At 33.8% G+C, this 12,526-nt stretch overlaps 1 protein-coding gene across 2 annotated transcripts; it reads right to left on the reverse strand.

Annotated features, from left to right (window-relative positions):
- Positions 1-258: 258 nt before the first annotated feature.
- On the reverse strand, positions 259-5,757 carry LOC113858857 (probable inorganic phosphate transporter 1-9). Of its 2 annotated transcripts, XM_027491633.1 has the most exons (4): positions 4,832-5,337; positions 4,233-4,538; positions 1,434-2,293; positions 1,112-1,192 (listed from the first exon to the last, which is right to left on the reverse strand). In XM_027491633.1, exons 1-3 carry the CDS (start codon positions 5,224-5,226, stop codon positions 1,444-1,446), a joined length of 1,551 nt encoding a protein of 516 aa, XP_027347434.1. In that variant the 5' UTR covers positions 5,227-5,337; the 3' UTR covers positions 1,112-1,192; positions 1,434-1,443. The 2 variants fall into 2 exon arrangements, with proteins under 2 accessions (XP_027347433.1, XP_027347434.1); XM_027491632.1 differs by having other exon boundaries at positions 259-2,293; positions 4,832-5,757.
- Between the last annotated feature and the right edge of the window lie 6,769 nt (positions 5,758-12,526).

The following is a 12,526-nucleotide window of genomic DNA, read 5'->3' on the forward strand; positions in this document are numbered from 1 at the left end:
AAATTTTTATATCTTTACTAATTATAAAATTTGTGTTAACGAGGTATCCATCCTTTATCCATAAAATAAAAAATGTATTTAATATATAATATATTAATTTAATCATTTAATAATATAAACATTTTTATAATATAACTACTTTTTATTAATCTTGATAAATTAATTGCGTATTGTTTTATAAATTGATCCAATATAGTTTTATTTATTATATTTATTACTTTTGTCTCTCTTTTTTTTTTTTTTATACTTTACAACATGTTGTGACGACAAATGACATATAATAAATTCTCATAATGCATTTTATTATTCTTTCTTTGCTCTTTTATCATATTATTTTTTCCGATATTTGCAAGAATTATTATTATTATAAAGAACTTACGTAGGAGTTACCACATTTCCTTACGTAATTATCCATCGGCTCCAGCGTTCCCGAGTCTTGTCCGGGGAAGACTGTTGACTTGACTTTCCCGAGGTGCCGTGGCATTATTGTGACCACAGTCACAACTTTAAGTTCAATGCGAAAGCGTTGTTCATGCATTTATGTACATACTATTTTATTATTTAACTACAACTGACCCATTCTATCTTTTCTATACATTTATTATTTGATTTTGAAGTGATTTATGTTCAAAAAACTTGTACCAAATATTTTTTTTAGTTTGAGGGGCGGAGTGATCTTCTCGTGTTGGATAAGCATGAAAAGAATTTTAATGCCTATGTTAATTTGATTATTAAGACGTAATGGTTTTTTCTTTTGGATATGGAACGAATTCAACTGGTTTGGACATCAAAATCATATTGTAAGGTTCTTGGAAATGCATGCATGGGGCAGAAAGTCTACAAAAGAATGAAGGAAATGACAATCAATGCCAACTAGCGTTGTCTCTCATTGCTCATGTTGACATTTTCATATGTAACGGCTTATATATATTTAGTATAAAATCAAGTTCTTTAATTTTATTTCCTCGCCAGTTGTATCTATTCTTTATACTCAACATCATATAATTGTTCTTGTCGAGAGTGAAAAAAAGGAAAAACAGTTTCGACGGAGAACCATTGATCGTGCTAAGTGAATGATGTGACTTAATTGATAGAGAATACCAAAACTGTTAACAGATTGACAAAATAATTTATCTAATCAAAACTGGTAATAGTAAGGAATTTTGGCCATGAGTAGAAAGTAGCTTGTCACCTAAATTCATACAGAAAATATGGAATAAATTTCAAGAACATTAATAGAGGTTCATGACTATAATTAAGAAGACTTCAGGAAAAGATTACGTATATACAACTCTTCAAATAAAATTTCATATAAAATTAGTAGATCTTTCCTTTATCAATACTCGTTAGATATATTTATAAAAATATTATATTATGATATCTAACGCTTATTAATAAAAGATTTCAGCAATCCATGAAAACTTCATACAAACCTGCATTAAATCAAAGATCATTATTCTCTTCAGCTTCGTTAGAATCAACCTCATTCTCTTCCAAAGACCTTCTCATGGTTTCCGTAGTGAAAAAGAAAGTGATGAACATTCCCAATATGCACAACACCCCAAGTATAATAAGGGACTTTTTCATCCCAATTCCCTTAGGGTACCCATCCTCCTTTGTTCTATGAGAAGCCCAAAGAAACCCAACAGATCCAATGATTGCCCCAACCTTCCCAGCTGCCCCAGAAATGCCATGACACGTGGACCTAAACCTTGCAGGGAAAAGTTCAGCTGGGACAATGTAAGTGGTTGTGTTGGGTCCAAAATTGGCAAAAAAGAAAGCAAGACCATAAAGAACCATGAACCCTTTATTTTTCTCATGTTTGTCAGTGGTCCAATATGAGTAATAGGGAATCCCTATGGCAAAAAAAGCCAATGCCATGAAGAAAAAACCCATCATTTGGATTTTGACTCTTCCCCACTTATCAATCAAGTAAACTGAAAAGAAATAGCCTGGAATGGTGGAACATGCAGCGATAACGGCTTGGATCCAAGCAACATGGAAAGCCTCGCTGTACACATCCACTCCCTCTTTCTCATCAAGGTAGCGCTTGTATATTTCACTTTGGAACAAGACTTGGCTATAAAACACAATGTCCACCAGGAACCATGTAGAGGAACATGCAAACAGGTCACGACCGTGCCTGCGAAGGAATTCCCTTGAAAAGAGAGGGTAGGGATGTGGGTGTGGTGGCAATGGATGTTCTTCAGCAATCTGGCTCAGTGTTACATCAAGAACCCTCTCCATGTCTATTGCTGCTTGCATCACGTTTTGTTCCACCAACGCTGTATACCTGTTGCACATAACACATTCTTCATTTAATAAATATAATTAACAAGATAGTACACGTTTAGAGCAGTAGTATCAACATTACTTATTAATTTTTTTTATAAAATATAAGATTAATTAATTTAAGTGTTAGTTTGAAATTTTTTTATTAATTGGATTAACTTTATAAAATTTTGTATAAAAATAAAATTAACAGATATTTCATTATATTATTTTATTTTAATGGGTAATATATTTTTAAAATACAAGTAAATATCAAAATTTGCATAACATATTTAAAAATATTAAAAAATGTAAAATTTGATATATATGATGATAAAGTAATTTCAGATGATTCAATAGTTAGATTAATTAATTTTCTATTTCATAAAAGGTTATTAAGTTGTAGAAAAGTTATTAAGTTTGATACGTAGTGTTTTCAAATCTAACTCAGAATTAATATTGTCTTTTAATATTTTAATATGCTGTTTTATATTTTCTTACAAATGACTTTAACCATCTTCCACCGTTATCTTGTTTGTAATAAATATACAATTTTAAAGAATTGAGTGAAGTCAAGAATATAATTAGAAAGATAATAGTTAATATAATATTGAAGTTTTAAAGAAACTAATGAATAATAGTAATAATTTCCCTCTAAAGCTACATGTGCGAATAAAGAATGAGTTTCTTTTAGTACACTCCAACATTTCAAATACAATGCATCGTTGAAATTGGGCTGTGCAACTTGGGAGCAGTCTGGTATTTTGATTTTTAATATCAACAAGAATCACACCCAAGCTCCATCAACCAAGCTAAATTAACGTCATGATTTATTTTATGAGAATATTATTTCATAAATGAGAATAAAACAGCTTTTATGAGAATATTATTTCTCTTATTTCATGAGTGCACCTCACTGTTCTTTGGGCTCATTCAGTGTAATCAACTTGATTTGATAAACGTGGAACTTAAATTTATTTAATAACATAGACACGATATATAGAGCCACTGGATAGTGATGACAAAATAGATCACTCTGATTTGAGGTTGACGAAAAAGAGAATATTTTGTTTGAGTTCAAATTTGGATTTCTTTTCTGGCTTAAAAAAAAAGTCAACATCAATTTTGGAGATCTTAACATCAGCCATGTTCCCGAATTGCTTCTATCTCCATATATGTATATATAGCTTAATTATTATTATTAAAATGAATGTAAAAATAAATAAATAAAGAGTATGATTGAATGGAATCTATTGCTTTAAAATGTTAATTAACATAAGTATGAAACGGGAAGGAGAAGATAACCCAAAACACAACGAAAGTGTGAAAATAAGGAGGGATCAAATTTGATAACTAGGATTCAAATTTCTATTGTAATTTTCCATATCCCCCTTGCCCGTTGTCATGCATCAATAGCGTTGAGATCCTTTCCATATTGTAATTTTCTATTAACCAAAATTCTATTTTAGTGGCTATGCTACCTCCTCGCTGGCCAAGACAACGACTACTAATTACTATATACACAATAAAGAAGCAACTAGCATAAATCTCAACGCATTTTTGTCAAATAATATTTTCTTATCATTCTTCACCAAAGGAAAGAGGCATGCAAATAATATATATATTTCAGCATATTTATAATTTACTATTTTAAAAAATCAAAATAATTTTTAAAATTAATTTATAAATATAATATTTTGTATTTTTAGAAAAAAATTAATTACAAAAAATAATAATTTGTAGGCAATTTCTTTTTCATTCCATTTCAACTATTTCTAATTTTCTTTAACTTCTTTCTTTGTCAACGAAGTGTACATATCTGAAGTATATCAAACAGTTTTTTGTCCTTGATTATGTATGTACACACACCGAGACAAGTCCATTTCAATTCGATTCAATGGAAACGAAAAAAGTAAAAAAAATAAAAATAAAATTGAAAAGTCAGCAATGGAGGGAGGTACCTCGCAGTTTCGGGCATAATCATACGCCAGTAGTAAGTCATGGCTGCGGGAACAGAACCAAGCATCAGTATCAACCTCCATGCAACGTCAGCATCGGACGGCGTATGAAGCGGCGACAAGTGCTTAGACGCGGCGCGGAATATGGAGCAGACGATTATGGTAACGGTGGAGCTTGCCAGTATGCCAAATCCTTGCATCGAAAACACCGCCGCTATAAATGACCCTCTTGTCCTCGTGTTCGCAAACTCAGACATTATTGTCGCCGATAATGGGTAGTCTCCACCAATACCCAGCCCCAGCAAAAACCTAAATCATTACCGTAAACACAGTGAAATCCAAGCTAATTTTAATTATTATTAATTAATCAAATTGATACAGTTTACATTCATCTTATTCTAATGTACAATCTATTTTGAAGTGCATTTTAAGAATGATTATTATTACTTTTCAGAAATAATTAGTTCTTGTTCATAATGTTTAGGAAAAATCGACAAGATAAATAAGTATGATTTTTTTAACTTGGTTAGTTTATTTAAGATAAAATTATTTTTTAATCCGTCAAAAAGTTTTTTAAATGATGTTAACAATGGAAACCAAACCTGAAGAAGCCAAGACTGAGAAGAACACAGGTTCTTCTTATGCAAATGGAGAAGCCAGAAGCCAAGGAGCTGAAGACCATCAACAACAAGGCGACGCCATAGACATGGCGTCGTCCTTTGAGGTCGCCGAGTCTGCCAAACACGACTTGGCCGATGGCGGTTCCTAAAAGCGCGACGGTCACCAAAGTGGATGCGACCACCGGTTCGGTCTCAAATTGGCTTTCGACATGTCGGTCGCTGTAATATATCCTTCCAATCATTTTGGTGATGAGAGTGATTGAGAAGAGGTCGTAGGCATCAGTGAAGAGTCCCATCCCTGCAATGATTATGGCTTTGTAGTGGTAATATTGTGTTCTTGCCGTGTCAAGAGCTGACAACACCTTCAATCTCGCCATTCTTTTTGCTGCTTCTCTTCAATTCTCAAAGATGTGTGTCAAATAGTTTAACTATGCTTGTTCCATGCCCCTTTAGCTGCTCACTATAATTTGGTTGTTCTCAACATGCATGTGTGTATTCGTAAGGATTTAGTATATATATAAATGTATATGGGGGGAAGAGCGGCACCTACTGATGATCTAAGAGCAAAAGGGTGTGTGCTGTAACGTGGAAATTTCAGGTTTGTTGTGTTCCTTTGTCTCGTTGGATTCGTTGTAAGAATGGAGGAAAGTGTGGGGGAAAGATTGTTGTTAGTGACAACTTGATAATATTAAGGACTAGGAAGCTTGCTGGAAAGGGATTTAGTCATCTCAAATGTTGTAGCCAATCAATTGGCTTTAAGTCAAACTTGTGAATGCATCATTCCATCAAAGATGCGAATCACGTATTCATCCTTAGACATTTTCGATTAATATTATATTTGTCATTCTGTAATTGCCGGCGTTGTCATGGGGTGCAGGTTTATAGAATGTTACATTGTTTAGTGGCAGATCTCTGCCTACACATTCCATTTGTTTAACTCGTAACCGTACGTAAGGTGCTGCTGCCTGCTCCAAGAGAAAAGTCATATTTTGTTTGATGTTGGGCTTCAAAAACTTTTACTTTAGTACTTCATGTGTGTTGTTTTAAAATTAAATAAAATCATTTTTATATAATTAAACGTAATTAGATACGTATTTAAATTACTTTTAATCGTAATTTTGACATTAAGTAAAATGTGTGTCAAATTATAAAATAAATTCATTGAGTGCTTTAGAAAGCATCGGCTTAATGATATGAACTTTGACTTCTTTTACAAAACCCATGCGATGGAGAACTATATAGTTTTACAATTTTTAATGTATATTTAAAAGTATATAGTAAGAAATTAAAAAACTTTTTTATTAAAAATTATAGTATTTTATATTTTTAATACATTGAATAATAAGATTACAGAATAAATAATATTTTCATTAAAAATTACAACATTAAATGTTATCAATACATTGAATTATATAATTTTTAATAAAAACTATTAAAATATGTTTTTATTGTGCGTTCAGATGCATATTAAAAAAAGTAATATTATAACAGTAAATTCTTTATTATTAACAATAGATGTTTTACTTTATTATATATAGATAAATCAAAGAGATAAAATTTTAAAACTAGTGTTAGTAAAATTCTGTGTGGAAGAAAAATCCTCAATTTTTATTTGCATACGATGGACTATCGATCGATCTCCTGTTTATACCATGACGGCCAATTTATTAACGTAAAGGAACCAAGGGTGATGAAGGATTGAAAGGCACACCAGAAGGCAAGTACAATTGCACCCAAAAAGAATTTGATGAAAGCATGCCCATTTGCCAGAGTAAACGAATGGTTGCCAAATGATACAATTGATTTTCCTTTATTAAGTTATCTATTGAACAGTTCAATTAAGTGATCCGATAAAAGTGAGCAAATTACAACTTCTACTCATTGAAAGATCTTGTAGGTAATATGTGGATCCAGATCCTCTGCAGTCTTGGTGAGAATTGCTGAGAATTGCAGGGCACAGTACGTTTTCGCTTAAGCAGATTTTTTTGTTTAAGCAAAATTTGGAGCAAATTCACTTAAGCGGGGAAAAAGGCTTAAAGAATGGTGAAAAGGCTTAAAAGCACGTCTAAGTAGCCACAAGAAACATGAATCATGTCTCGCTTAAGCCTATAATTTCGTTTAAGCGATTTGCATTTAGCTTAAGCCCTTCCAAGAAAAAACAATTAAACCTAAGCGAAAATGGACTAGAGAGACATGCATTTCAATCACTTTTTTCTTCAGTGGATTGTAAATTGCTTAAATTATTATAGATTTGCTTAAGCCTTGAACAATGATTCTAATTAATATTAAGTGAATTTGAGGTAGAGAGTCATTATTTCAGGTATACGAAATGTCTTAAGCGAAAATGAATTGGCTTAAGCGAACAGTAGCAGGGCTTGAGCCCAGATTTGAATTTCTCAGCGAATACAAATCCACTTAAGCCAGTATGTGCGCTTAAGCGAATATATCAGAATTTGCAAAAATTATGCAGGCACAGACAACAGGCAACAAAATGGATTAAGCAAAAATTAATTGGCTTAAGCGAAGGGTAGCAGGGCTTGAGCCCAGAATTTAATTCCCCAGCGTATCAAGATTCGCTTAAGCGATTGCATGAGCTTAAGCGAATAAATAAGAAAATGCAAATATTTTGTCAAAACAGACAACATGTAAGGAGGGCAAATACATTGGATTACCTCTTCTTTATCAATTATGCAACCATTCATGCCTTATTTTCTCTTTCCACAGGTTCGCTCTATATCAACATCATGGGGAGCCATATGCTTTTCCATGGCCAACATCAGAGCTTTTTGCAGCGACTATATCGTGGCTTGGAAAGAACCCTACCTTTCCAGCTCAAGAAGAAACTCCACAAGATCATGTATCACATCTAGATGAAGGAGCTAATGAGGAAATTGACGATCATCTACTACGCCAAAAATGAGATTTAAGAGCGGTTCCACCGGCGTTAAGAGAGCGGTTATTGGTGCTCTAAAATCCTGTGCTATCCAATGCTTGTATTTATTAGAGCGGTTAAATAACCGCTCTCAATGTTAGCCCTTGGAGAGCGGTTCAAATAACCGATCTCATATGTTAACCCTTGGAGAGCGGTTCCCCCTCAACTGCTCTCTAAATGGCACTTTAGAGAGCGGTTAGTGTCAAACCGGTGTAAGAGTTGATAAGATTGGAGAGCGGTTCCTCAGCCAACAACTCTCTAATGTCAAGCTTTCTGAGAGCGGTTCCAACTAACCGCACTCCAAAGTAAGTATCTGAGAGCGGTCTTTTACGAACCGCTCTCTAAATTCTAACTGTTAGAGCGGTTGTCTCGTGAACCGCTCTCTAAGGTGTGGTTATTTTAGCGGTTTTTCTTTAACCTCTTTCTAAAGTGTAATTTTGAGAGCGGTTGTTGTTGAACTGCTCTCTTAAATTTAAAATTATTTCGCCAGGGCCCTTTACAGAACATCATTATCCCAATTTTTTGCATACATATTACCATAAAATATTGCAAACAGTTTACAACAACCTGTGATAACCACAAAGATAAACCAACCACATTACATATACAATTACTTACATATATTAATCAGAAATCAAATAAATTTTGCAACATACGAATCTGTACAAATACAATTACATAGAACGTTCACAATTAAAAAGGCTCAGTAATGTATATACACTTTTGGCTAACTTTTGATAGAATTATGAGTAGGTGTTGTAAAAAAAAAAAAGTACTAAGAATCAATTGTGCTTAATGTGTGTCTTTCAAATATCTATGGTACATATATGCACACCACTCCCTTTGAACTTGATGAATTGTGTTGTCAGGAAAGGTTGGTAATTGGAACTCTGGAAAATACTGAAAAGAAAACAAAATACAAATCTTAGTTATATTAGATATAATTCAAATGGGCAGACACTATCCTAATAAACACTTAGTGATATAAAATAATTTTGGATATGCACTCCTCTTACATTAAATGAGATTGTAGTCTGTCCATAGTGCAAAGCATCTCTAATAAAGAGACACACATAATATCCACAGTTATCATTATTTGATTGCTTAGCACACTGTACGTGGAGGGAAAAAACATAAAAAGCATGATTAATAAATGGACAATATTGAGTGTAAATTATGCAGTGTTATAAAAGAAGTTAAAAGAGTTTTTTTGTCAAACAATATTGAGACCTGTATAATGATCCAATTTGTTTGATGCATCTTTGTCCTAGAGGGCTGCACTTTTCTCTCAACTCGATATGTGACAAGAGCACTAACAATAAAATGAAAGAACAAATTTACAATTAAACGAAAGCACATTCATATATGATAGACCAGCTAACAGGTAAAATCATGTATACATACTTATTAAATACGTTTTGCATATGTGGTCTAGTCTTTAACTGTTTGTGGAAGGGATCCATATAATGCATTGTCTCATCAAAGGTGTTGATAGCAACTAGGATCCAATGTTGCCTACCAAATGTTTAAGATTACAATAATTAAATATGATAATGAAATGGAGGAAAATTTATATGCATGGTCATAAGATTGACTTACCCAACATTGTAAGGTGCGAATATCAAGTGATCTTCACCTATATGACGTTTTAACATGTCAGCTATATGTTGATGTGGGATTTGATTGAGGTTTGCATCCATTTCATAGGGAGATATAAATGAAAACTTACTTGCCATATTGGTCCCTTCCAAGTAAGCTTCACACAAATATCTCATAGTTGAAAAGATGAATGAAATGAGATTAAATAAGGTAGTTAACATCAAGTTTCGTATGGGAGAAACATATTTATACAATTGGTATAAATTAAAGAATTACCTAATGTAAAGGTTGATGCTGGAGGTGCTCAACCAATGGCGACGTATGACCTCTTGTATGTTTTCTTTTCCCACAATGTCAGTAAATTCTTTTCCCCAATGCTGACTTGTCATATGAATACTTACATTGTCAATGGCTTGATCACTTCTTATATAGAGCTTCATCATATCGAAGCATGCAACACCTTGAGCCTGTGCCAACTCAGGAAGGTCAGACGAATTAGAAACAACACCTTTATTGCTTGGACCAGCAATGGATTCCTTTGTGTGACCTGTCCCTTTCCCTAACCCTCTACTAGATGATGTGGCAACCTGAAATAACATCAAAGAGTTTGTCTAATGAAATGAAAAATTAAATGCATACATCGGAATGCTGCAAAGAAAATTATGATTACGTACCTTGGGTCGTAAAGTGATTATGAACAATGGCCAGGCAACATAAGTTCCAATTGCATCTCTCAGGCAATTGAGGTTTGCTTCTTCATTAGGAACAAGTAATGCAGTGTCTTCTTCCTGTCTTTGCACTATCTCTATTGAGACCTTACAATGGTGAGGAGGAAGAGCAGTATTGTGTAAGAAGTCCCCAACCACTGTTCTCAAAACTCTCCTTCTGGCAACCACGCGATATGGAGTACTCAAATACAGCATGCAGTCGTGATCACCCTATAATATATACATTATTAAAGGTTAGAAATAACAAATTAATCGTACGTCATTAATAATAAATTTAAAAGTAACTAAATTGCTGTTGTTGAATTGTACCTTTGGAATTTCTACAGATGCAACTGGTGTACAACTGCCTCTTTGGCTGTTACATGGCAGTTCTGGCTGCAAATGGTGACCTCCCTCCACCGCTTGTTGCATTTGAGGGGGAATACCCATTTGTGGTGGCATGGAAGTAGGCATAAATGGTGGTGGAGTGGCAGTAGGGTTGAAAGGCATTTGACCAGACATGAAAAGGGGCAGTCCTTGACCCCCAGTCAACTGTGCCACAACACTTGTCAGATGCGCTACCCAATGCTTCATGTTCTGCCACTCAGTAGATGATGGGTGTGGATGTGAAGCTGTTGAGCCGAATGCAGCCTTTTGGGTAACTCCAAAACCTGCAGCTCTTACACGACCAGGATGTTCTCTTACACCAAGAGCTTTACCCAATATGTCGTTTCTGGCCGTTGATTCAGACTCAACCTCCATACCCACCTGTGAAAGGGTTTCCTATAACGAACAAAACAAAATTATGATCAGTATATAAAAGGTTCTGTTCAAAATGAACTATGTTATTTATACTTACAAATTTAGCAACCATTTTTTGAACTCCTTCATCATCAAAACCACCTTGCTTATTAACCCTAGCAGTCTTTCATAAGACATGTTGAGGTACAAAGGTCATATTAGACCCAGAGGCAGCAATCTACAAAAAAAATGAACATTAATTCATTACAACTCGTCAACATTTGATTACATAAGACTATAACCTAATAAATGCAAATATCAAAATAGTACAGATAGTACCAATTCCTGCTCCAACTGAGCATATCCCTTAAATGATCGCCTATATCTATACGACATTCCTTTTGCCCTAGCAGCATTGGCCTCACTTTCTTTCTAAATATTATTTTTCAAAATGAAAACGAAAACATATCAACAGAGATTACCAAGTCGAACACAAATAATAGAAATATATAATAAAAGTGTATTTATATTACCTTAAACTCTTCTGTGCAGCTTTGCTTTAGAAACTCGTTCCAGTGATCAGTGACAGTAATGAATCTCTGATACTTCTCAGGAGGGTGGAAGAGACAATTATTGTCTTTATCAAAGACATGCTTCCTCATCCGTGTACGAAATGCACGAAAATCACGTCCAACTAATGCAAGTACAAAGACTTTGTGCGTTTCTTGCACTTCAAAGGTTTCCTACAATGAAAGCCAAATAAGTAAATAAGCTTTACCCAACATGATTTATTAATAATACTACACTTAGAGAAAGAATTGTAGTTTACCTTTACTTGCTCCCAGATATGGTCCTTCAGATTACTAGGCACATTTGTCCAATCACATATACTAATTGATACTGTACTTCTAGTTACAAATCCAATAAAATGGGAGAATTTAGATCTATTAGGGTCAATCGGTTGCCCTTTACAATTCCATCCAACCTGCAAAATTTAAATAAAGTGATGACACTTATTGAAATTAATAATATGTTATTAAAAAACACATTAAAACATTGGTGAATTCAACCCATACTTGTAACTTTTGTCCTAACTTCCTTGCCTTGCTAATTGCCTTCAATTTTGTTATTCCTCGAGTGTTCTTCCTCTTCAATTGTTGGGTCTTAGAAGGAGAACCTCCTTCAATGTTATCAGAAGATGTCATCTTTACATAATAGATTTATGTTAGTAGAAATTGGAGAGCGAAAGTGAACATGTAAGATAATAAAGACACATATATTTATGTTTAAATCAAAAAGTGTATTAACCTTTTTCTTTTCTTATGGAGCTTAATAAGTTTCCTATGCCCTTTAATGGAATGAAATAATGGATTTAACCAAATACCCTCTTCATGATCATGTCTTGCATACAGGTCTCCATCATCTATTATTATATCCTTCATTGACATTTGTTGTACACCACTTAAAGGTTCGTCCTCCACATTAACTTCTTTATCCATTAGTTCACCATCGGTTAAAGAATTAAACTTATTAGACAACAACACAATACTCCATGACTTATCAATTGGATCAGGGATATAGACTACTTGTTGTGCCTGTGCTGCAAGGATAAACGAGTCATTTTGATATCCTACCCTTTTAAAATTGACTCTTATAAATCCTAAATCGTCAATGTGAACCCCACTGTTGTTGTCAATC

Source organism: Abrus precatorius, unplaced genomic scaffold (genome assembly GCF_003935025.1).
Source record: "Abrus precatorius isolate BTA unplaced genomic scaffold, Abrus_2018 Scaffold2, whole genome shotgun sequence".
Classification (NCBI taxonomy): domain Eukaryota; kingdom Viridiplantae; phylum Streptophyta; class Magnoliopsida; order Fabales; family Fabaceae; genus Abrus; species Abrus precatorius.